At 41.4% G+C, this 25332-nt stretch overlaps 1 protein-coding gene across 4 annotated transcripts in view; it reads left to right on the top strand.

The window, feature by feature from the left end:
* Positions 1-25332, top strand: part of SUGCT (succinyl-CoA:glutarate-CoA transferase) — a 478648-nt gene that overhangs the window by 197566 nt on the left and 255750 nt on the right. For all 4 annotated transcript variants that reach the window (XM_074943248.1, XM_074943246.1, XM_074943249.1 and 1 more), the window contains 2 exons: positions 2595-2666; positions 13116-13213. In XM_074943248.1, the coding sequence (XP_074799349.1) occupies positions 2595-2666; positions 13116-13213 (170 nt within the window). The remainder of the gene's footprint in view (positions 1-2594; positions 2667-13115; positions 13214-25332) is intronic.

Here is a 25332-nt window from a genome sequence, read left to right as displayed (position 1 = left end):
TTTAGTAATTTTGTGCTTTTTGTCTTTACCTACTATATGCCCCAGAGTTCAGGACACTTAGAGTAGCAGTTTGCAAGTAATTCTTGTCATGCTGTCAGGTATCCTACCAGAAGCCTTCACTCTTCCAAAAATAGGGGAGGAAAAAAGACTTTTGCCTTGTGTGCCTTGTATGAAATGCCTTTTATTGCACTAATTTGAAATGATTCGATGTGATGGACAGCAGTTTATCAAAACAAAATCTCATTAAAGTCTATTTGCACTTCGCCCTGAATCTCCTTTGTATAATACGATAGTAAAGCTTTCTGTGACCAGGCGGTAACCTGCGGTAACCTGCGGTGTGTGTACATTTGTGAGCGATGAATAAAACCATTGTTATCATTCTTAAATGTTGGCATCAATGCTGTGCTAATAACATTTGAAAGTTTCTGCTTTATCAGCAACAATGACTGGCAAATAATCAGCTATTTTGTAATGGGACGCTCAGAAATAGCTGCTGAAGGAAGTTGAGTAAGCTTCATGCAAAAAGACACTGCTGCATTTATGATGATACTATTTTTGTTGAGTAAGGATGACATGACTGTTGTTTTTGCTTTTTAAATATACAATGCAATTAAGAATGATCAGTTTTCCCACACATACCACAAAGCCACTGAAGCATAAATGCTAATGACCAGACCCCTTACATTTTGAGTGACTTCCGCCATTTTGGCAGCTTACGGGTATGAATGCATGTTTAATACTGCTGTGTGGCTTGTCATGTGACTGCAATTCTTACAGAGATTGCATGTGCCTCAGAGGTAATTGCTAATTAGTACTAAATTCTTTGTTTTAAGCCATAATGCTGATTTTGAGAATATTTTGGAATATGTATTTATAGCAGTTGTGTCATCTTTCATGCAATATGTACCTTTTTTAATGAGAAAAGTTCTTTCCATGTGTATGTACATATTCTGTATCTAATAATGGTGGAACCAGTGGAGACCTCAGGATTAGAAATTGCAAAGCACGAAGGTTCGTAGAAGAATTTGTAATTTGCATTAATAGAGAAATAGTGTGTGATGATATAAATAAAAATGACTGGATTCTATACACACAAAAGAGCACACAGAAATTAAACATTAACTTGTGTAATGTGTATGTGGCCTATTTTTGAGTATATAGCATCAATGAAGAAATATTGCTATTTGGACCGAGACATGACTGAAATAGACTCATCCTGTCTCCTGAAGAGAATTTTTTTTATAGTGACAGTAGTATTGGACACAATTACTGCTAGAAAAGTCAGAATCTCAATTATTTATACTTTTTTGTATGCAAAAAAGTGGTTAAATATTGCTAGGTTAGTCTTCGATAACTGCTGTAGTGTTTCTTTTAGACTAAAATCGGCATAAATAAATGTTTACATAATAAATGTTAAGGAACCCTTTAGCCTTGCATAATTATTTTCTATGTTCTTCTTCCCAAAGTTTCTCTGTGTTCATTGTCTCTGTCTCAGTCTGAAAATGCAGTAGAAACAGTTATATATATTCTGCATGCCTGTATATTTTTATTAGTTTAGGGCCAAATCAACAGGGGTTTTGAATGCTTGCGAACAAGTAAGCCTACAGGATTTGGCCCTTATTTTCTAAGTGAGAATCTTACAGTCAAGTGGCTAATTATCCAACTGGAAAATTGCTTTCATACTTTTCGCTTTGACCTGTATAATTCTTTCTGCTAGGAAGTGCATTTTATAGAGACAGTAAGCAAGTGTTGTTCTAAATGTAGCTTACTGTCACTCGTGTGTCAGCAGGTTAGGCTTTGTCTACACACAAAAATTATAACACTTTAATTATACTGTTATAGTTAAAGTGCTACACAGTCTGGAGAGTGGATGCAGTTACAGTGATATAAAAGAGCCTTATGCTACTATAACTGGTTCCTCTGTGTGGAGGGGAGTAAGCTATACCAGGATAAGGCACCTGTATAACTCGATCTGCACTAAGGGTTGTACTGATTTAACTAATTTGGTTTAAAAAAAATCACCCCTCCAACTAAAATAGTTTATACTGGTATAAAAACTGTGTAAACATGTTGCATATGAAAATTGCATATGTTAATAATGCAATGTTGCATATGAAAATTGCTCCCTAAGAACATATACTGAAATTTGCCCCTGTGCATTAAACCAGCAGAAGGCCTATGTACCATTTAAGCCCCAAGTTTGTGCTAGTCCTCTGCATAGAGGTCATATCCATTGTGAAAAAGGCTTTTCCACATACTTTCACAAATCATAGATGTAACTCAAACGGTTTATAGCCAAGTTACATATCTTTGTACTAAGGAGAGGAGTAGCAGGTAAAATAAATCTGTTTGCATTGTCAGCCTTTAAAAGAAGACCTGCCAGAATGGGGAAAAAATCAAAGGACCTTCTTTAAATTACTGATTTTTTTTCTCCATGGATCACTTTGAACTGCTTTTATAAAACCATAAATTGAATCTGAACATAATGGTTCACTTGAGAAAGACCTTTGGAAATTCATTACAGGGCCAGAACTTGAAAAATATGCATGCAGTATATTTTAGTCATCATTTGACATCTCTGTTTGTTTTTGTAGGCTTTCAAAACTAAGGATGGCTACCTGGTGGTGGGAGCTGGGAATGATCAGCAATTTGTCACCGTGTGCAAGGTAATGATGTTTAAGATTGACAATGTGTGGTATTTGCACGACGTTAGTCTTTCGGCTCTGTAAAGAAAAGCAAATAGGAATAACTATTTTTTAATGTTGCATGTTCTGAACATGGTTACAGTGGATTAATAGCATGATTTTCAGGGATGCTCAGGCCCCAATAGCTCCAGTTGATGTCCGTGGGAGTTGGGGGTGCTGCACGCATTTGAAAACCAAGCCATAAGGCTTGGAGGGTTCTAAATTGACCAGAAATACTCCTAGCCTTGTGAGTACAGAGCATCATATAAGGGCATGTCTTCACTAGCAGCAGCGCTTTGACGTGACTTGTGTAGTTGCGGCATAGCGCTGGGAGACCACCTCCATGAGGAGAATAGCTACCAGCACTGGGAGTGCGGCTCCCAGTGCTGGTTTTTTCACACCCCTGAGCGAGAAAGTTGCAGCGCTGTAAAGTGCCAGTGTAGACACGCCCTGAGTCACACACTTGGGCCCCTGTAAACAACAAAGACCAGACGAGTTGTGTCATTCAATCCATGCTCAATACAGCCATGAACATGCTACAGGTGGGATTTACAGCTAGAGATGGGGGAATCTTGTGGCATTCCACTGATAGTATAGTGCAGATTCCTTTGGAACACAGTTTAGTTTGTGTGAAAGCCAACAAACATTGAAAAAGGGGCATCGTCACCCTTTATAGGACTGTGGGCCCAGTTCAGCAAGGCAGTTCAGCATTTCCGTAACTAACTTTAAGCATGTGACTTCAATGGGATTACTCATGTGTTTAAAGTTATGCATGTTTCAGAGTAACCGCCGTGTTAGTCTGTTTTTGCAAAAAGAAAAGGAGTACTTGTGGCACCTTAGAGACTAACCACTTTATTTGAGCATAAGCTTTCGTGAGCTACAGCTCACTTCATCGGATGCATACTGTGGAAAGTGTGGAAGATCTTTTTATACACACAAAGCATGAAAAAATACCTTCCCCCACCCCACTCTCCTGCTGGTAATAGCTTATCTAAAGTGATCACTCTCCTTACAATGTGTATGATAATCAAGGTGGGCCATTTCCAGCACAAATCCAGGGTTTAACAAGAACGTCTGAGGCGGGGGGGGGGGGGTAGGAAAAAACAAGGGGAAATAGGTTACCTTGCATAATGACTTAGCCACTCCCAGTCTCTATTCAAGCCTAAATTAATTGTATCCAATTTGCAAATGAATTCCAATTCAGCAGTCTCTCGCTGGAGTCTGGATTTGAAGTTTTTTTGTTGTAATATCGCAACTTTCATGTCTGTAATCGCGTGACCAGAGAGATTGAAGTGTTCTCCGACTGGTTTATGAATGTTATAATTCTTGACATCTGATTTGTGTCCATTTATTCTTTTACGTAGAGACTGTCCAGTTTGACCAATGTACATGGCAGAGGGGCATTGCTGGCACATGATGGCATATATCACATTGGTGGATGTGCAGGTGAACGAGCCTCTGATAGTGTGGCTGATGTTATTAGGCCCTGTGATGGTGTCCCCTGAATAGATATGTGGGCACAGTTGGCAACGGGCTTTGTTGCAAGGATAGGTTTCTGGGTTAGTGGTTCTGTTGTGTGGTATGTAGTTGCTGGTGAGTATTTGCTTCAGGTTGGGGGGCTGTCTGTAGGCAAGGACTGGCCTGTCTCCCAAGATTTGTGAGAGTGTTGGGTCATCCTTCAGGATAGGCCGTAGATCCTTAATAATGCATTGGAGGGGTTTTAGTTGGGGGCTGAAGGTGACGGCTAGTGGCGTTCTGTTATTTTCTTTGTTAGGCCTGTCCTGTAGTAGGTGACTTCTGGGAACTCTTCTGGCTCTATCAATGTGTTTCTTCACTTCCGCAGGTGGGTATTGTAGTTGTAAGAATGCTTGATAGAGATCTTGTAGGTGTTTGTCTCTGTCTGAGAGGTTGGAGCAAATGTGGTTGTATCACAGAGCTTGGCTGTAGACAATGGAGCCTGTGGTGTGGTCAGGGTGAAAGCTGGAGGAATAGGAATAGTGGTCAGTAGGTTTCCGGTATAGGGTGGTGTTTATGTGACCATCGTTTATTAGCACTGTAGTGTCCGGGAAGTGGATCTCTTGTGTGGACTGGCCCAGGCTGAGGTTGATGGTGGGATGGAAATTGTTGAAATCATGGTGGAATTCCTCAAGGGCTTCTTTTCCATGGGTCCAGATGATGAAGATGTCATCAATATAGCGCAAGTAGAGTAGGGGCATTAGGGGACGAGAGCTGAGGAAGCGTTGTTCTAAATCAGCCATAAAAATGTTAGGTTTCAGAGTAACAGCCGTGTTAGTCTGTATTCGCAAAAAGAAAAAAGAAAAGGAGTACTTGTGACACCTTAGAGACTAACCAGTTTATTTGAGCATGAGCTTTCGTGAGCTACAGCTCACTTCATCGGATCATCCGATGAAGTGAGCTGTAGCTCACGAAAGCTCATGCTCAAATAAACTGGTTAGTCTCTAAGGTGCCACAAGTACTCCTTTTCTTTTTTCTTTTTTCATAAAAATGTTGGCATACTGTGGGGCCATGCGGGTATCCATAGCAGTGCCGCTGATCTGAAGGTATACATTGTCCCCAAATGTAAAATAGTTATGGGTAAGGACAAAGTCACAAAGTTCAGCCACCAGGTTAGCCGTGACATTATCGGGGATAGTGTTCTTGACGGCTTGTAGTCCATCTTTGTGTGGAATGTTGGTGTAGAGGGCTTCTACATCCATAGTGGCCAGGATGGTGTTATCAGGAAGATCACCGATGGATTGTAGTTTCCTCAGGAAGTCAGTGGTGTCTCGAAGGTAGCTGGGAGTGCTGGTAGCGTAGGGCCTGAGGAGGGAGTCTACATAGCCAGACAATCCTGCTGTCAGGGTGCCAATGCCTGAGATGATGGGGCGCCCAGGATTTCCAGGTTTATGGATCTTGGGTAGTAGATAGAATATCCCAGGTCGAGGTTCCAGGGGTGTGTCTGTGTGGATTTGATCTTGTGCTTTTTCAGGGAGTTTCTTGAGCAAATGCTGTAGTTTCTTTTGGTAACTCTCAGTGGGATCAGAGGGTAGTGGCTTGTAGAAGTGGTGTTGGAGAGCTGCCGAGCAGCCTCTTGTTCATATTCCGACCTATTCATGATGACAACAGCACCTCCTTTGTCAGCCTTTTTGATTATGATGTCAGAGTTGTTTCTGAGGCTGTGGATGGCATTGTGTTCCGCACGGCTGAGGTTATGGGGCAAGTGATGCTGCATTTCCACAATTTCAGCCCGTGCACGTCGGCGGAAGCACTCTATGTAGAAGTCCAGTCTGCTGTCTCGACCTTCAGGAGGAGTCCACCTAGAATCCTTCTTTTTGTAGTGTTGGTAGGGAGGTCTCTGTGGATTAGTATGTTGTTCAGAGGTATGTTGGAAATATTCCTTGAGTCGGAGACGTCGAAAATAGGATTCTAGGTCACCACAGAACTGTATCATGTTTGTAGGGGTGGAGGGGCAGAAGGAGAGGCCCCGAGATAGGACAGCTGCTTCTGCTGGGCTAAGAGTATACTTGGATAGGATGAGAATATTGCTGGGTGGGTTGAGGGACCCATTGCTGTGGCCCCTTGCGGCATGTAGTAGTTTAGAAAGTTTAGTGTCCTTTTTCTTTTGTAGAGAAGCAAAGTGTTTGTTGTAAATGGCTTGTCTAGTTTTAGTAAAGTCCAGCCGCGAGGAAGTTTGTGTGGAAGGTTGTTTTTTTATGAGAGTATCCATTTTTGAGAGCTCATTCTTAATCTTTCCCTGTTTGTGTAGAGGATGTTGATCAGGTGATTCCGCAGTTTCTTTGAGAGCGTGTGGCACAAGCTGTCAGCATAGTCTGTGTGGTATGTAAATTGTAATGGATTTTTTACTTCAGTCCTTTTGGTACGATGTCCATCTGTTTGCATTTGGAAAGGAAGATGATGTCTGTCTGTATCTGTACAAGTTTTTTCATGCAGTTGATAGATTTCCACTCCACACAGCTAAATGCAGTGGCTTGCATAATGACAGGTTTCAGAGTAACAGCCGTGTTAGTCTGTATTCGCAAAAAGAAAAGGAGTACTTGTGGCACCTTAGAGACTAACCAATTTATTTGAGCATAAGCTTTCGTGAACTACAGCTCACTTCATCGGATGCATTATGCATGTGCTCATATACCTCACTGAATCTGGGCCTAAGAAAAATACATCTATTTTCTACCTCCTGTTTCTATTGAAAGTTCCCAGGAGAATCTTAGATTAACTTTTGAGATCTCAAACCTTTTATTACCTGTCTTTAAACACAGTTCCTCCCACCCCCAATGAATAAATTTGAAAAAAAAGAAAAGAAAGCAAAGTTATTCTATCTAGAGAGTAGTTTGTGCCATGGCACAGTGTTAAAGACAGAAGAACATGACTAAAATCTAGCTGGCACAAATGGTGGATTATATGTGATACAGAGACTGTTTGGTTTTTCATTATCATTTTTCTCTTTTCTCCCCTCTGCTCCTTTAGAATAATAGAATTGTAGGGCTAGATGGGACCTCCAGAAGTCATCTAGTCCATTCCCCATATTGAGGCAGGACGAAGTATACCTAGACCATTGATGACAGTTGTTTGTCTATCCTATTCTTAAAAACCTCCAGTAGCGGGGATTCCACATTTTCTTTGTTTGTTTGTGAGAAAGTCACATGGGACTATATCGAAAGCCTTACTAAAATCAATGTATATCACATCTGCTGTTCTACTGGGACAGTGACCCTGTCAAAGAAAGAAATTAACTTGGTTTGGCATGATTTGTTCTTGACAAATCCAAGTTGGCTATTACTTATCACCCTGTTATCCTCTAAGTCAGTGGTGGGCAACCTGCAGCCTGCGGGCTGCATGCAGCCCATCAGGGCAAGCTGATTGCAGGCCACAAGACATTTTGCAGACGTTGATCCAGCAGGAATGGTGAACCGCGGCCACTGGGAGCTGCGGGGGGGCCGTGCGTGCGTGCGGTCAATGTCCGCAAATGTCTTGTGGCCTGCAATCAGCTTACCCTGATGGGCTGCAGGTTGCCCACAACTGCTCTAAATGCTTACAGATTGATTGTTTGATAATACGTTCCATTATCTTTCCAGGTATTGAATTTAGGCTGAGTGGATTATAATTCATAGATAGAGTCCCCGGGTTCCCTTTGTTTCCTTTTAAAAGATAGGTATTATGTTTGCCCTTCTTCAGTCTTCTGGAATCTCACCCATCCTCCATGAGTTCTTGGAAATAATCACTAATGGTTCTGAGATTGTTTTACCCTCAAGTGCCCTAGGGTGAATTTCATTCAGGCCCAGCTGACTTGAATACATCTAATTTATCTTAATATTCTTTAGCCAGGTTTTCCCTGTTTTGGCTAGTGTTCCTTCCCCCTTGTTCACAGTCTCCTTTTTGTTTGTCACTTTGCTCACTCTCTTTGCTCCTCTTTTAGTCTGTTTTTGTCATTGCTTGTTCATTGCCCTTTTATAAGCAGAATGCAAAACTAGTAACATCTGGGTTGGAGTCAAACTTCTGAACCTATGATGTTTAAATGGGTTAGAAATTAGGCTCATGAAGTTGCCACATTCCTACTATAAATGAGCACACAAACGTAAAGTTTATTACCAATTTAGTCAATTTTAAATTAGTGCTTTGTGAACATCTACACGTTCAATTTGAATGTGAATCCAAAAGCTTGGATGTTTATCCTAAGACTTATGAAGACCTTTTTGGGCTGGCAATCTCATTGGATCGGGCTTCATCACAAGACTTCCATTATTTTCCTGCTTTGACTATATTGGACTAATAATTTGCACTTCTATAGTGCCTCATATCTAAGTATCTCGAAGTGCAAAGCAGTCACAATTATCTGAAATTCACTTAGCCAAAACCCCTTGTACTTAAAAACTGGGTCTTATTTCCCTTGAATTCCAGGTAACTGTAGCTGAACCTGGCCCAGGTTCCTGCTTCCTCTTGCTTGGGTTTGTTCTCTTAGTCGCAGACAGCTGGCCAACTTCCCCAGGGTTGGCCATCTCAACAGGTTTTCAGCACACAAGGTTCTATGATTTTGTAATCTCTTCATCACTGTAAAATACATAAGCCCCATGGGGAAGATGGATGACTGAATAAGCCAGCTCTTCAGAGTTTAGGGTGACCAACAGAGCTGAGTGAATAATTGATTTTTCAGTTTGGTAGCTGAACTGAAAAATCTCCCCCCCGCCCTCCAATTTTTTTGATTTGGGTCAACCTGAAATGGTTCATTTTCAGTAGTCATTTTTTGGCTTTTGGCTGTGCTTAACCAGCATTTTACTTTTTAAAAAATAAATGAGTCAATATGTGTCATTTCAAAGGTATTGAAATGAAATGTTTTGCCGTTAAAAAAATCATTTTTTCATCTGAAACTGTTTACCAATTTCAACCAGAATTCACTAATAACTTTGGTTGATCTTAAACTTTATTTTTTGATGAATAATTTGTCTGAAAAATGTTGTCCAGCTCTAGTGACCAACAGCAGTACCACTGCAGGGACTTCTCTCAGTCTAATTGTCCAAGAAGAGGGAGCTGCATTTGAGGGGGCCTCTCTGCATCTCCAGAGAGTGGGGGAACTTTGTCTTTATGAAATGTCAGCCTTTGAAGAACTATACATTGAAGTGCTGTGTTGCTGGCCATCCTTGAGTAAGTTGTCATGGCTTTCTCTAATAGGGGAGCTGGTTCAGGAGGCATTGAAATCTGTGTTCAGAGTCAGGAGGCACTGGAGACCCTGAACATAGGCTTCTAGCCTGCAGACTTCAAACCTAAGCAGGTCCCATAATTAGTCAAGATCCCAGTTACTCAAAGGTTTTGGAGTCTGCTGAGACCTTTGAATAATCACGGTTATACTATATTACTTAAATCTAACAACTTAAATCTAATAATAAAATAGGTAAGGGCAATAGAGGGATCAATCCACCCACTTCTAGTTGATACGTGACAGGTGTTTAATGGTGCACAGCAAAGCTACACAACAGTTTAAGGCAGGAAGATTAAAATTAAAAAAGAGGACTTCAACCAGTTTAAACAGTAAGGGGAATTTAGATAAACATCATGTAAATTACCTTGTTGCAACTAAGCCATAAAACCAGGCTTACTTCTATGAAAAGTGCCATGAGAACTTCAATTGTAACATATGCTCTAGATCTTGGTTTTATATCCCACCCTAAGAATATAAATACTATTAGAATAGATTTATGCAAGACATTTCAAAATATCCACAGTACTGTACTGCCACAGATGTGCAAAAATTAAAGTTTTCTGTACAGAAGGGGAAAGAAATGTTGGTTCAAGTTTTGAGCAACAGTTCTCATTGCTTTTTCATCTAAATCAGTTTTCATATCCTTATTTAGAAAGACTAACATTGCTACTCTTAAAGAATAATTATAGAGACAGACTGAAGCGGTTAAGATGCCCAGAAGCTCAGTAGGAATGCCTAGTTTTGAACGAGATGTAATGTTGTTAAAACTCTTAAAGGTTTGTCCCACTTTAAGATGAAGGTTACTTGTGGAACTAAAAACCGTAGGGAAAGGGAAGAGGTGATAAATTAAGAGTACTTTAATTGCCAGAAGGCTCAAAATACTTAAGCTGCAAGAAGGACCTTCAGTAAATACAGAGAACATTAATTCAAATATTTGAACGGGTATCAAAGAGCCTTATTATGAAGGGTCAGTGCTAAAAATATGGAACATACGGAAGCTGTTGCCTGTGAAGACATTCACTACAGAGATGTAGCAGCCAGCTCAGAGTGGTAAATGATTACAGACTTTCTCCCTGAACCATATGCTTTTGGACAAGTAATCTTAAAGAAGAAGAAGGAGGAGAAAACCCACAAATTATTTGTTGAGCTAGATCTTTTGATATTTGATTAATTGCTGAAGACTTTCTGTGAAACTTCTCTATTTTTTACACACAAGTATAGAAGCAACATGTTTCATATTGATCAACAATTTTTAAAAAATGTGTTCTTACGTGGGGCTACTTGGATCTAAATGTGAATTCTAAAACAAAGACACATTTCAAGAATGGGCCAATGTATATAACAAAAGAAAAATTCACACATTTTGGAAAAGAATAGCCCAAATGTATAATCTCCAAACGTTCATTCTTAAGCATTTTGAAGGGCAGTTCTAGTGCAAGTGTGCTTGAGAAGTTAGGGAGTGAGGGAAACAGTCTAACTTTAAAATGATCATAGTGAAATAAACAAAATAACAATGGCAGGATGACACATAAAGGCCTTGTCTACACTACTGGGGTAAGTCAACCTAAGTTACGCTCCTCCAGCTATGGCCATGTCTACGCTTACTGGGGATCAATGCTGGATCTAGGGAAGACTTGCTTAATCGACCACAGAGCACTCTCTGGTCAACTCCGGTACTCCACTGGTACGAGAAGAGTAAGGTAAGTCGAAGGGAGAGCATCTCCTGTTGATGCAGCGTCGTGTATACATTACAGTAAATTGACCTAAGCTACGTTATTCATGAAGCTGGAGTAGCATAATTTAGGTCTACTTACCGTGGTAGTGTAGACAAGGCCTACTTGAATAAGGTAGCTGGAGTCAATGTAGTTTAGGTCGAATTACTGTGGTGTCTACACTGTGCTGTGTCAACGGGAGACGCTCTCCCGTCAACTTACCTTACTCCTCTTGAGTCGACCAGAAAGCACTCTGTGGTTAATAGACCCGCTAATTCAACCCGCGCTGCATCGATCGCAGCAGCGTCGGCGATCCCCAGTAAGTGTAGACATGTCCAAAGACAGGATGAATTGCAGATACAAGGATAACTGCTAGAACTTGTTTTTATCACTCACATGAACAGTCATTCACTCAGAGTTGGACTGTGACCACACCTGATTCACAGCACACAACTAAACAGTCATCAAATGATAATGATGTTTGGTCACTGGCAAACTAGATTATTAGAGATTAAAGGTTAGAGGTCAGATCTAGAGATAGCATCACCATCCAAGAGTCAGTTTTGTTATGGTGGTAGATATGAGGCATCTTTGAAAATATTTATCATGTTTAGATGGTGATACCTTGCAATGGCCAAGTGGAACCAGGATCAGCAAACTAGAATTCATTCTCTCTCTCTCTGTAAGCAAGACAGAGAAAACTCATATTATCCTTTTATTTTTAGGAATTCTCCCTTTCCCTTTATTATGATATAGGAGTTGTTTTGATTTTGTCTTGTGGAACACAAATCAACCCATTAACTAACATTGATCTATTCATCTGTCTATCCAAACGAATGCTGAGGTTAATACAGATGTTGTAGGTCTTGATAACCCATATGGTCTTCTTCTGTCCTATTAATGTTCCTATAAAACTGCCAGGATTTTGTTGTCACATTTTTAAAAGTCCTTTTTCGGTCTAATTCCACTTTGTCGGTGCATTATCGTTAAGTTTCCAAGATGTTAGTTAGGTGTTACTTTTACAAGATCTATTTTTCCTTTTTATGAGGTGACACCACCTTTTTTCTTCATTATTACTTCACTAAATAATAATGAAGAAAAATGACACCTCAAAGGAAAATATGTTTGCTTTTTACTGTTGTTTTAATACAAAACACTGAAATGGAAAAAAGTCCACTTAGACATAGCATTTCCCCTGTCTACCAGAATTATCAAATACAATCAGCATATCTTTCTCTGTGATCCTGTGACACACAACTCAGTGTAGCATGGTCCCACAGAACTGACTCTTTTTACAGTGCTATGTGCATATGTCTTCTCTGTCTCCACTGCAGGGATCGGCAATCTTTGGCACACGGCCCATCAGGGAAATCCACTGGTGGGCTGGGACGGTTTGTTTAACTGCAGCATCCACAGGTTCAGCCGATCGCAGGTCCCACTGGCCGCGGTTCGCTGCTCCAGGCCAAGGGGGCTGCGGGAAGCGGCGTGGGCCAAGCGATGTGCTGGCCGCCGTTTCCTGCAGCCCCCATTGGGCTGGAACGGCAAACCGCGGCCAGTGGGAGCTGTGATCGGCCGAATCTGCGGATGCTGCAGGTAAACCAACCGTCCCGGCCCGTCAGCGGATTTACCTGACGGTCCACATGCCAAAGGTTGCCAATCCCTGCTCTACTGTTTTCCCCACCCTGACCACAGTTACTTGCAATCTTTGTAACATACTAGAATGTATCGTGTCAATGCCTAGAGACACTGTTAATAGACAGAGCGATGGACTGGGATTTGGGATTCCAGTTCTCTTCCCATGTCTTTCCCAACTTGCTGATGACATTGGGGTAGGTAATGTATCCTCTCTCTTTCCTCATTGCTGTTTTGTTTTTAAAAAGTTTGCTAACAGAGAGGGTGTTTAGCAAGTTACCTTATGTCCCTATGAATTTGCTTGGCTGCACAAGTGGTCTTTACATTTACCTGCTAAACGTGTTTCTTATTCACTGTATTTTTGTTTTCATTTAGATCCTGAATTTGCTTGAAATTAGTAAAGATTCCAGATATAAAACTAACAAACTCCGAGTGCAGAACAGGAAAGAGCTTATTGAAATATTATCAGCCCGGTAAGTTTATTAAACTGGAAAAAATTATTGTAGTGCATTAATCAACATGGTAATGTACAAAAACATTGTCTCATCATTTGCCAGTTTGTTACTACTTTTAATCTTTTGGAGTATTTTCTTTTTGTAATTTATTTAGACCCTTACTGCTCTTAAAAATGTTGGTTTCATGTATCGGACTAGTCAGTGAGCAAGCAGCTAAGTAATAGCTTTACATTAAAATCACAGCATACCTTCAGTAACCTGGATCTCATTTAAGAAGGCATTGCTTTCCACTTGCACTTCTGGTTGGTTGTGGATAAGGGTCACTCTTGGACAGAAGGCTCTTGGTGTTGAATTTGCTGCCTTCAGGCCCGTAGTTTGAAGTTTGTTCTGAGGGCTCTCAGTTCCAAGGGATCATCTACTTTGGAGATCTTAATCTACTGTTTCTGCATTAAGTTAACTTCTGTCTCTCTTGACATCTCTTTGGCTTATACCTTATGCTTTTGAACCCCACACTCATTGACCTCATTGGTCTATGTGGGACCCACAACTAAGGGTCACCCTCCTAAGAAAAATTCTCTTAGAGTTCCTGAAAGACCTGCAGCCTTTTATTTCAGATTTTTCTAAAAGATCTGAAGGTCATTCTGGTATGTTTAAGATCTCATGTCTGTGGAGTCCTCCTCTACTTAGATGAAAAGGATGGTGATTATGAAAAATAGGAGGAGGAAGACTTCCAGGACCAGCTATTTGCTTTGTGTCCTGTTCTGGATAAGAATGTGGGCTACCTATCTGTGTAACCCAACACACGCATAACTTCAACAGCTCTCAGGACTTTTTGGAGTGAATAGCAGAGACATTAAGTTTTCAGCTTTCAATGATCCAAGAAAAGGCACCACCAATGTTTTGATATTTTAAGGCTGGGGCATGTATCAATCCCTATAATTCTCTATTATCCACAGAGCAGATTACTTGTGCACTAAAGAACCTCCTTTCCACTTCACCTGGTTACTGTATGTTTTGGTACCAACTAGCTTTTTTTTCAGTTGTAATGAAATGGAATTACCTTGCACTCATGGGATCCTAAAGAATATTTAATTTTGCCTTCTGTGGAAGCTTTCTGACCCTTCCTTCCCCATCCTTTTTCAGGTATCCCACGCCTGCCAAGATACTGAGAGACAAAATAACTTTCCTTCTTCTACTGTTCCTCTGCAATATCATAGGAAGGTGTGCTATTCCCATTATTCCTTTATTCCAGCTCCACCCCCAAAACCAAATGAGGGTTGCATCCCCCACTAGCTTTAAGAAAGTTACGCATGTGTAGCCAAAGGTTCAGATTCTGCATTCCCCGCTGTAAAGCCACAAGGCTGGTTTGGAGCTCTCAGTTTAAACAGTATCTTTTTTTATATATCTATCAAGTTGATATGGCACAAATTCCATAGGTTCTGTATGGGTGAGGATCACAGCCAATACAGAGTTCTCCCCTTTGGACTCAAAGCAGCTCCAAGCATTTTTGCTAATTGCCTAGCTGTACTTTTAGCTCACTTAAGAGGTCTGTATATTCACACTTATCCTTACCTCAGTGATTGGTTCAAGTCCTTTTGTGATTCTTAACTGTCCAGACTCAAGTTGAGATACCTATGCAGTAGGGTATGAATGACACATCAGTCACAGCAATCTCTGATGATCACACCCTGAAACAGTCAAGAATTTCTGATATGGTAGACAATTACCCAAGTATGCCTCCAATTCTCTTTTATCTTTTGTCTGTCATTGTAATGGTTATAATGGATGGGGCTCACTTAGATCATCCCCCAATACAGGCATGATGTAAATCTGAAGGGATTAAGTATAATTATAATAAATAATATATTAATTAATAAATATAGTATTAATATAAAAATAGGTGAGAGCAATTCAGCTATCTTGTAACGCTTTCTTTGCTTAAATGAGGAACAGGCTGATGCATATCTTCCTGGACAATACTTAAGCCATGCGTATGTAGCTATATGAACTGGCAGGGAGGAGCTCATTCTCAGCCACGCTGATGGGGGGATTTCAGGTTCTGCAAACGGTGAGTGCATCATCCTGTCCAACTCTGCCATTTTCCAGGAAGATGAACAACATCTTGACATGTTATCTGAGCCAGAAATTCACTGCTCAGTATAAATAGTTTCTCAAGGGAACTATGGTAATTTTGTCTTTTACAGGTGGGGAAGATGTCTTAGACTTCTTTGCCACAAAAGAGAAGATGGAGGTTCTTTGATTGTGTTTGAGACGTGGCTCAGATTCTGGCAGTCCTTCTGTTGGACTAGAGTACTTCCCTCCCGTACTGGTCATCAGGAAGTTCATACAGCACAGAGTTCATGCAATGTTAGTAGTTTCCCCTTGGTTCACTGATTCTCGATCTCAGAATTCCTAGGTCTGCCACATCTCCTGTCACAAGGCCAAAGTCATGGTACTCTGATATTAGGGTGATGTGGGCTCTATAGGCTCTTGATACAGATTCAGTATTTCTACTCTGAGTGGACTGGCTCATGGCTTGTTGTCAAGTTCCCATTTGGGCTCTTCCCAGGAAGTTTAACACATCTCACTTGGAGCCTTCAGAGCAAGAGACTTATGACTCCAAGTGGAAGAAATTTTTCCTTGTGTTCTAATGAGCACTGTCATCTTTTCACTTCCACAGCCTCTCTAAGTTTGAACTATTTGTTACCACTAAAGCATCCTGAATTATCTGGAGTACTGTCAAAGTCCATCTGGCAGCCATATCATCTGAAAACAGAAGGATTTTTTTAAGTTCGTCTGGCAGCCATATCAGCTCCAGTGCAAAGATTTTCAGTTCGTGCACATTCTTTCATGAGACAGTAGTAAAGAATCACAGAAAGAGCCACGAGCACTGAACAAGATATGTAATTAGTATAAGGAAGACAATATTATCCCTAAAAATAATTTGCCCACCTGTCTGTCAGTCTTTCTTCTTCACTTCAGGACTTCTACCTAAAACTTTCTTTAGCCCTCTTCTGCCTGGCTTCCTGGTAAAGATTTAAAGAAACAGCAAAGATGTCACCACACTGTCTATCATTAATATGTTTTTGAAATGGACTAGTTCATTTTTTCTCACTTATTTGTGAGCCACTGCTTTCTTGGGACTTAATTTTAGTGCATCCAAAGCTGCTGGAATCACAGTTTCACGAGGATATGTAAGGTAGTAACCTAAAGTTCAGTTCATACCTTTAATCTCAGCATCAGTAACTTGTTTTGGTCGCTAGATCTGGTGCTCTATTTGGGAGTACTGTTCTGCCATCTTTGTTTAGTTACTAATCCTCATACCAGCTTCTTAAATGGGTTGTTGCTGGCAGCTGGTCTTGAATGTAGATGCTATAGGCACAATACTTGAAGAAGAAAGAAGGCTAGCATTCAAGGTATGCTTATTCTTTGAGTAGATTCCTAGCATAAATTCATACTACCCACCTGTCTTCCTGACATCTCCTCTTTTTCCATTGAATTCAGATTAAGTGGAAAGGAGCTGAGGTGGAGTTGGGACTGTATGGCTTCTTATATAATTTCATAATGAATGTTTGGTTCCATGAGTGGTCATGTGTGCAACCCCATTATTGCCTTCTGGAATCTACAGTGTTTGACTTGGCACCGAGGGCACATGTGCCTTCCTGAGAACGGTAGATCTGTGTTGACAATCTACTGGATGGAAAACAGCTGCTGGTGATTAACTTTCTTTTTTGTTAATAGGTGTTTCATTCCTTCAGAGGTCTTTGTTGAATGCCAAAAGGTCCTTATGTTTTACAATTTAATTTCTCAAGTTGTTTCATCAGCTTTGGTTTTTTGTTTTTTTTTTGGTTACCTCTTTTTGTGACAATCTCTCACATTCGGTAAATATAGAGTAACTCCAATGCAGGTATTTTCCCATCACCCTTAATGGTAAAGATGGTTGCAAAGAAAGCAACGATATTGTGTGCTATCCCCGTATCCTCTTTTATTTCCCACATTACATCTAGGGGAAGTAGTAGACCCATTGGTTCTCCTGCAAGTTTCTGACTTGTGATCTGCTTACAGAAAGTCTTTTCTTAATCATTTTTATATCCTTATTTATTAGTTCATCAGATGATCTCATTGCTGTCTCAGTTACTGTTTTACATCTTGCTCGCCAAAGTTTATGTTCTTTTCTATTAGGCATCACTTAGGCTCTGTCTACATTACGAGCTAGGGATGTTGGGCAGGTTTGTGGTTGGCACCGCTAAGTTATGCCACTGTTGCCTGTGCTACAATGGCTCTGCTACTATTTATACTCACGCTAGCTCTCACTGAGCTCCCGTGAGTATGTGTACACAGGCTGGGGAACCACACCCCTAACTCATAGTGTAGGTGTAGTCTTAGGCTGAATTTCCACGTAATTTATGTGCAAGTACAGCTATTGCTGTACACGCACTTTGAGTGTAGATGCCTCCCATAGTACTTTATTATGTGATGTTGTTGTGAAGTCATCTGGCATTCAGTGTTGAAACACTGATTGTAACAAATGTCGTAGGCATGTGTTTCTATACACATTCCATGGAAACTTTACATTTATTTGTTATTGGATAGTTATTTGTAGAGTGGCCAAGTTTGATATGTTAAGCTTTTGAAATGTAGGTACTTGGAGAGTTAAGTAAACAGGTCTTGTTCATAAGTACTGGAAAATTTCAACCCAGAGAGGCCTTCCATTTGTGTTAAAAAAAACAAACAAACAAACCAAAGAGAATCTTTGTGAAAAAGAAAATCAGTTCATCATGATATGGGCTCCCATAGCAATCACTAAACAAATTCACATCATCTGGAGACTTAAAATATTACAGACTTAGAATCAGAACTGTTAGGTCTGGAATGTACACTAGTAGCACATGCTTTGTAACACTACAGTTTTAAGCTTCTAGTCACCTCAGTCTTAATCCTGGACACCGCAGCTGTGGAATGTTGCATATAAAAGTGCAAGAGGAAAAGAAATGAGCAGGAAGGAAGTACAGAGGAACATAATCCTCCATTAATGAGAGGTTTGCTAAAAGATTCCCACTTGGTCACAAGAGGGGAGCACCTAGGAGAGAAGTGCATATTGAAGTGCCTCATTTGCGTGTTGAAGAGCACATTTAAGATGACATCTGATAAGACATATCCATTCTCCGCAACATCCCATCCCTTCTCTCTCCCCCCCCCCCCCCTCCGCTTTAGAATCTTGAGGGTGAGGTAGCTGGTGGTAGTTGTTTGCAGAATCAGAGAATCAGGCTGCTAGTACTTGTCACCATGCATGGTCTTGCACTTGTCATGGAGCACAGCAAACTTGCATCCCTTGCTTAGAGTGTTGAGATTTTCCAAGTGAAAATCCAGGATGCTTGTCACAAGGGAATTTTTTAAGCAGAAGGTGAGTTTTTTTTTTAATGTTTTCATGTTTCAGAGATTAAGAAACAAAATAAAACATTGCTCCAAAATTTTGAGGAAGCGTGAGATTCCAGGGGTGTGAAGTTGTGCCAAATGAAATGGTGAAAAGTTTCAAATACAATTTCCTGGGAAGTGTCTTAACATTTTGCAGAACTCTCTTTTTTGAATGTCTGTGTTTAAGTCTCAGGACTCCATTCAAATAAAACAATAAAAATATAGCAGTTCAGATTGTTGACCTAGGTAACTCAGGAGATCGACACTTCTGGTGTTCATTAGGATACTTGCAGTCATTTGCAAGTGAAAAGAGTCGAATGCTCTCAAACATTTGGTGTCTGTCTTCTCTCTTTCTCTCCATTTAAAAAACTCCTAATCACTCTGGTACCTAGGTGTGAAAATAGAAATTTGAGAATGCAATAGAATATTTCCATAAAGCTGCTCCCTCATCCTATGTGACAGAGATTCACACATTATAAGACCATTCTGCAGTTCAGCCCAATTATGCTAACACTTCAAAACAAAACAAAATCCCATGATTCTGTTCCTTCTGTCCCATGCTGCCTCTCTTTCTGGGTGGGCTATCACCATTTATGAATTATTGTTAGCCAGTATGGACCCAACAGTGCTCTGCTGTGCTGGCAACTGCAAGTACCCAGAGGCTGTTTGGGCTTTATTTGAGCTCTTGGAGCCCCATGGCTTTCGTTTTGGACTGTGCCCGCCACACCACCAGGCAGATGATGTGGCCGCAGCAACGAGTTTTCCAGCAGCAACTGAGGCAGGAGGACAAGGATGAGAAAGAAGAGGATGAAACCAAGCAACTTCTATTCATGAGCTGTTCCTGAAGCAGCTTCACACAGTACAGCACCATTTCTGGGCTCAGGAGACCATCATCAGTTGGTGGGAAAGCATCTTTCTGCAGATCTGGGATGATCAGAATTGGTGATGGAATTTCAGGAGGGCAAAGGCAGCCTTTTGGAGTTCGGTGTTGAACTAGCCCTGAAGCTGCAGTGACAACATGCCAACAGGTGGTGTCCCGTACCCTTGGAGAAGCAGGTCACCATTGCCATCTAGAAGCAAGCCACCTTCAAATGTTACCGGTCTGTAGCTAGCCAGTTCAGCAGGGACAGATCAACTGTTGGGGCCACTGTTATGCAGATGTATGATGCCGTGCATAAGGTACTGTTGCACTGGGTTATAAAGCTTGGTAGAGCTCAGGAGATGATGATAAAAGGGTTCTCAAACTATGTTGGGGCACTTGATGGGACCCATGTACCTATCATTCACATCTCACACCAGGGCTCAGCGTTTATAAACAGAAAGGAGTATTTCTCCATGATACTCCATGGCCTGGCTTACCAGCATGGCAGGTTCACAAACGTAAATGCAGCGTGGTCTGGAAAAGGCCATGATGCTAGGATGCGATTGTGGAACTCAGCTCTATTTACCATCGTGAATAAAGGAGACTTTGCCCCCACGATTATTATGGATGTTAATAGTGTGGAGATTGCTCTGATTATCCTGGGAGACCCAGCTTATCCCATTCACAGGGCACTGGGACAAAAAGGCATGAAGGAACTGTTTAGCTATTGCCTCAGTCATTGCAGAATGATAGTGACTTGTGCCTTTGGCCAGGCTGGAAGCTGCAGAAAAAAAAACTTGCCTAAGATCATAGCAGTGTGTTGTATTTTGCACAATATTTATGAGAGTAAGGGAGAAAGGCTGAAAGATGGGTAGGAGACTTGCCTAGTGGTTTGAGCAGCCACCAAGATGTCCATTAGAAGAATGGAAACAGCCAGGACAGTGTTGTTAGGGATGCCTGTTGCTCTTACTTTGTGTCTCAGGCCTGAAAATGTGCAGCTACACATCCAGCTGTTATCCTCAGGGGGTGGTGGTGGGAGGAGGGGGATTGGATTGTGGGCATTGCAGTTTCTTTGATGGGTGGTAGAAATGTCCCATTGTGGCACTCTTTATTATATATAAGTAGGCAAAATTCACTATTTTTCTGTGTACTATGCATTTAAAAATTCAATCTGTTCTGTAGCAGCCAGAAATAAACCTTTGATTAAACCAGCAATGAAACGTAGCTTTAAAGTGACACAATGCAGTGGAGGGCAGCACACAATGATACAGGGACAGGGCGGGGGCTCCGATTCACAGTCGAGTATACGGCTTGCATCGGCATTCTGGTGTAGAGTGTTGGGGCTCAAACTTATTAGCGTTGTTAGATGGCATGAAAAATCTAGGCTCCCAGCTGAAGTTGTTCTTGTTGCCCTGAGTTTGGGCTGGGGAGGGCAATGACATCTGGGAGCATGGTTGCAGAAATGCAGCAGGGAACATATGCTGGTGTCCCATTACCCTGTATTGTCCATGGGCTGCAGAACATGGCTGCGTCCTGGTTTAGGGCACTGGATTTTCTGTGTGCCTGCTAGCAGCATGCACTACAGATGAGCATTCTGCTCCTGTGTCACCTACAAGAGTTGACTTTGCATGTCCTTGTCTTTCTCTGCAGTGTATCTTTTGCCATGGCAGCGCTATCTCTGGACATTGCCATGCTGTATCTGGCCACTTTATCGCTCTGTCTGGATAGCTCCTTGTCTTTTATTTCTTTCCAACCTCAAATACGACCGTCAGTTCTCCATTGTTTTCAGTTTTTTGGGGAGTCTGCAATGAGGTCTGTGAATATTTCATACAAGTTCCCTGTTTCTTCTCCCTCAGTTAGCCAGTTGCTCAACTGTTGCTGAAGGCCCTGTCCTTGAGGGTCTGGACTGCTGCAGGTGCCATGCCTGGGGGAGTACAGAGAAAAAAAACTGGTGGTTGTTCAGGTTCCAGAGGGGTTATTATAGTGCTTTTTTAACATGATTTCTGCTTTCCTCTCCCTGAGATTCTTTGCAGTCTTGGGGGGACCTCAGAGATGGTAAGTGGTGTGTACACGAGGAGGGATACATTGCGGGTTTTGAGTGTGCAGTACATGCTGTTTGGTTTTGCACTTGTACCTTGGAGATTGTGGAGGATTGAGACTTGTTTTTCCTGGTTTGGCTTTGCAGTTAAGGTCGTACCTTGGAGGTGCTTATATGGGTTGGAGGAGTTAGCAGGCGAGACCTGGGAGCGAGCTGGATAGTAATCCTCTCTGCTTCCCCTGGAAGTTTCAGCAGTAGTGTAATTGCATAAAATCCTGACCATCTCCTCAAAAAATGGATAGGTTATATTTCCACAGTCAGACTGTTTCCTGGCATCCATGGTGTCAAGGTTCCTTCCCCACTCTGAACTCTAGGGTACAGATGTGGGGACCTGCATGAAAACGCCCCTAAGTTTATTTTTACCAGCTTAGGTTAAAACTTCCCCAAGGTACAAACTATTTTACCTTTTGCCCCTGGACTTTATTGCTGCCACCACCAAGCGTCTAACAAATATATAATAGGGAAAGAGCCCGCTTGGAAACGTCTTTCCCCCCAAAATCCTCCCAAACCCTACACCCCGTTTCCTAGGGAAGGCTTGATAAAAAATCCTCACCAATTTGCATAGGTGAACACAGACCCAAACCCTTGGATCTTAAGAACAATGAAAAAGCAATCAGATTCTTAAAAGAAGAATTTTAATTGAAGAAAAAGTAAAAGAATCACCTCTGTAAAATCAGGATGGTAAATACCTTACAGGGTAATCAGATTCAAAACCTAGAGAATCCCTCTAGGCAAAACCTTAAGTTACAAAAAGACACAAAAACAGGAATATACATTCCATTCAGCACAGCTTATTTTATCAGCCATTTAAACAAAACAGAATCAAACGCATATCTAGCTAGATTACTTATTAACCCTTTACAGGAGTTCTGACCTGCATTCCTGCTCTGGTCCCGGCAAAGGCAACTCTCAGACAGACAGACAACCCTTTGTTCCCCCCTACCCCCCCTCCAGCTTTTAAAGTATGTTGTCTCCTCATTGGTCATTTTGGTCAGGTGCCAGTGAGGTTATCTTTAGCTTCTTAACCCTTTACAGGTGAAAGGGTTTTTTCCCCTGGCCAGGAGGGATTTAAAGGTGGTTAGCCTTCCCTTTATATTTATGACACATGGTTTTAATGCAAGTCCTCCTGAGCTGTTTACTCTTTATCCAGCACTGGTTGATGTCCCAGTTGTGACCCCTCTCAGACATCTGACTAGCAGTTTTCACAAACACTTTATCTTTATTGCGGTAGCTGGCCCCAAAAGCTTGCTGCTCTGACACTTCTCCCCAGATGGCAATGAGATCTAGGCTCTTTGCACAACTTCAAGTGCTGCTTGAGGCATGTTGTAAAGGCTGCTGGAGTAATATCACTGTAATGCCTATATATTGGAATCTGGGGTGCAAATGAGCCGGTCGTAACATCACACCAACTTTCACGTGGGTGAGGGCCATCTGGTCAACTTGGCCACAGAGCAGAGAAGGGTACACAAGTGAACAGACAGGTCAGTTACAGATGTCCAAAAAGCTGTGTGGAGGACTGTCAAAGTAGTGTGCAGCTACATTGCATGCACACAAAATGGTAGACCACACTAACTCAATTCACATTGAACTTAATACACTTTGACAGATACTCCAGAGTTTGCGGTAAGTGCGGAGTTAGTTCACTCTGAGGAATTGCATAGTGTGTATGCAGGAGTTTTCACACCAAACTACCTCAAGGTAGTGTGGACTAAACCCCATGTGACAAGCCCTTAAAACAACAATAACAACAAAAGTATGACTATTTTTTCCGTGACTCTTGAGTTACGTATGCTGCAAAACTTCAAAATGGCTTCTTTCTGTACTGTTTGCAAATATAAATTACATTTATTTTCTCTTAAGCCCCACTCTCTCTTTTCTATACACAGAAAAGTTATCTTTGGGTTGCAGTCTTCTTTCTTGGCTTGAGTAGTAGGGAGAAAGAGGCTTGGAAAGGGGGGCATGTTTCTAGCTCCTGTGTTTTCAATGTTAAGCATTTTCAAAAGAACCTAATTCTGGAACATTTTGATAAAAGACAGTGCACCAAATACTGCTGCCTTAGAGTAGAAGAAAACACTAACAATTTCTGCATGTTTTACATGACTGTTTATGATGTTGTTGAATAAAACATACACAGTTTTTATAACAATTACCATGTGAAGCATCTTAAAGGAACCTGCGTGTCCATAAGCTAGCTATTATGAAGCTACACTGCTATTGTTCAGGATCTGGTACTATTTCTATTCTAAGCCCATATTGTTGGTGTTCATAAGTTGGCCACAGGAATATCATTCATGGCTGAAACTTAGCATATATGGTTAATTATTGAAAGCAAATGGGAGAGAAAAGAACATGTGGCTGATGCAGAAATGTAAGACAACACCGAGACCTCAACCTTTATTGAAATTATGCAGTCTGATGTGTTACTTGGCTGCCGCTAAGCCTAATAATCCTAATCAGAAAACCCAAGGAACCCAACATTTTTCCTGGACACCAGTGAGATAAGGGCCAGAAGCTGTAACACCCCAAACATACTGGTATCAGGGAGGAATATATTTGCTCATGGGCATCCATTCTTTGATAGCACCAGCCTTTCCGCATCATTCTTAGCCCCAACTGTGTCCCAGTCTATGCCTATGTTTTGGGAAATGAGGCCACAAGTTCTGATATGTGGACCTAAACTCAGTCTGCGCAAGGCAGAAGTGATGCTCCCTGTGGGAGGAATTTTGAAGATCTGGCAAAGTTTATTTAATCCCGTTTCCTAAGGCTCCAATTGCCATGATATCTAAGGGTCTTGGAAGGTGAAAATGAATATTCCTCTGTATTCTTCTTGACTAGGACCCTGTCATAAATATAAAGGGAAGGGTAACCACCTTTCTGTATACAGTGCTATAAAATTCCTCCTGGCCAGAGGCAACATCCTGTTACCTGTAAAGGGTTAAGAAGCTCAGCTAACCTGGCTGGCACCTGACCCAAAGGACCAATAAGGGAACAAGATACTTTCAAATCTTGGGAGGCGGGGAAGGCTTTTGTTTGTGCTCTCTGTTTACGTGTTTGTTCTCTCTTGGGACTGAGAGAAGCCAGGCAGAAATCCATCTTCTCCAACCCATCCTAATCCAAGTCTCCAATATTGCAACCAGTATAGGTAAGCCAGGCAAGGCGGATTAGTTTATCTTTTGTTTTATGTGAATTTTCCCTGTGTTAAGAGGGAGGTGTATTCCTGTTTTCTGTAAGTTTAAGGTTTTGCCCAGAGGGGGATCCTCTGTGTTTTGAATCTGAATATCTGTAAAGTATTTTCCATCTTGATTTTACAGAGGTGATCCTTTTACCTTTTCTTTAATTAAAATTCTTCTTTTAAGAACCTGATTGCTTTTTCATTGTTCTTAAGATCCAAGGGTTTGTGTCTGTGTTCACCTGTAAAAATTGGTGAGGATTATTATCAAGCCTTCCCCAGGAAAGGGGGTGTAGGGCTTGGGGGGATATTTTGGGGAAAGATATCTCCAAGTGGGCTCTTTCCCTGTTCTTTGTTTAAAAAGCTCGATGGTGGCAGTATACTGTTCAAGGACAAGGCAAGTTTGTACCTTGGGGAAGTTTTTAACCTAAGCTGGTAAGAATAAGCTTAGGGGGTCTTTCATGCGGGTCCCCACATCTGTACCCTAGAGTTCAGAGTGGGGAAGGAACCCTGACAGACCCTATAATCAGTTTATTCTCCAGGTCCTGAAAAGATGACAGCAGGTGCTGCTGATTCTTTGTAACCAACCAAAC

This window comes from Natator depressus, chromosome 2 (genome assembly GCF_965152275.1).
Source record: "Natator depressus isolate rNatDep1 chromosome 2, rNatDep2.hap1, whole genome shotgun sequence".
Lineage (NCBI taxonomy): Eukaryota > Metazoa > Chordata > Testudines > Cheloniidae > Natator > Natator depressus.
Note: the sequence above shows the minus strand (reverse complement) of the source record. Positions and strands in the feature narration are given on the sequence as shown.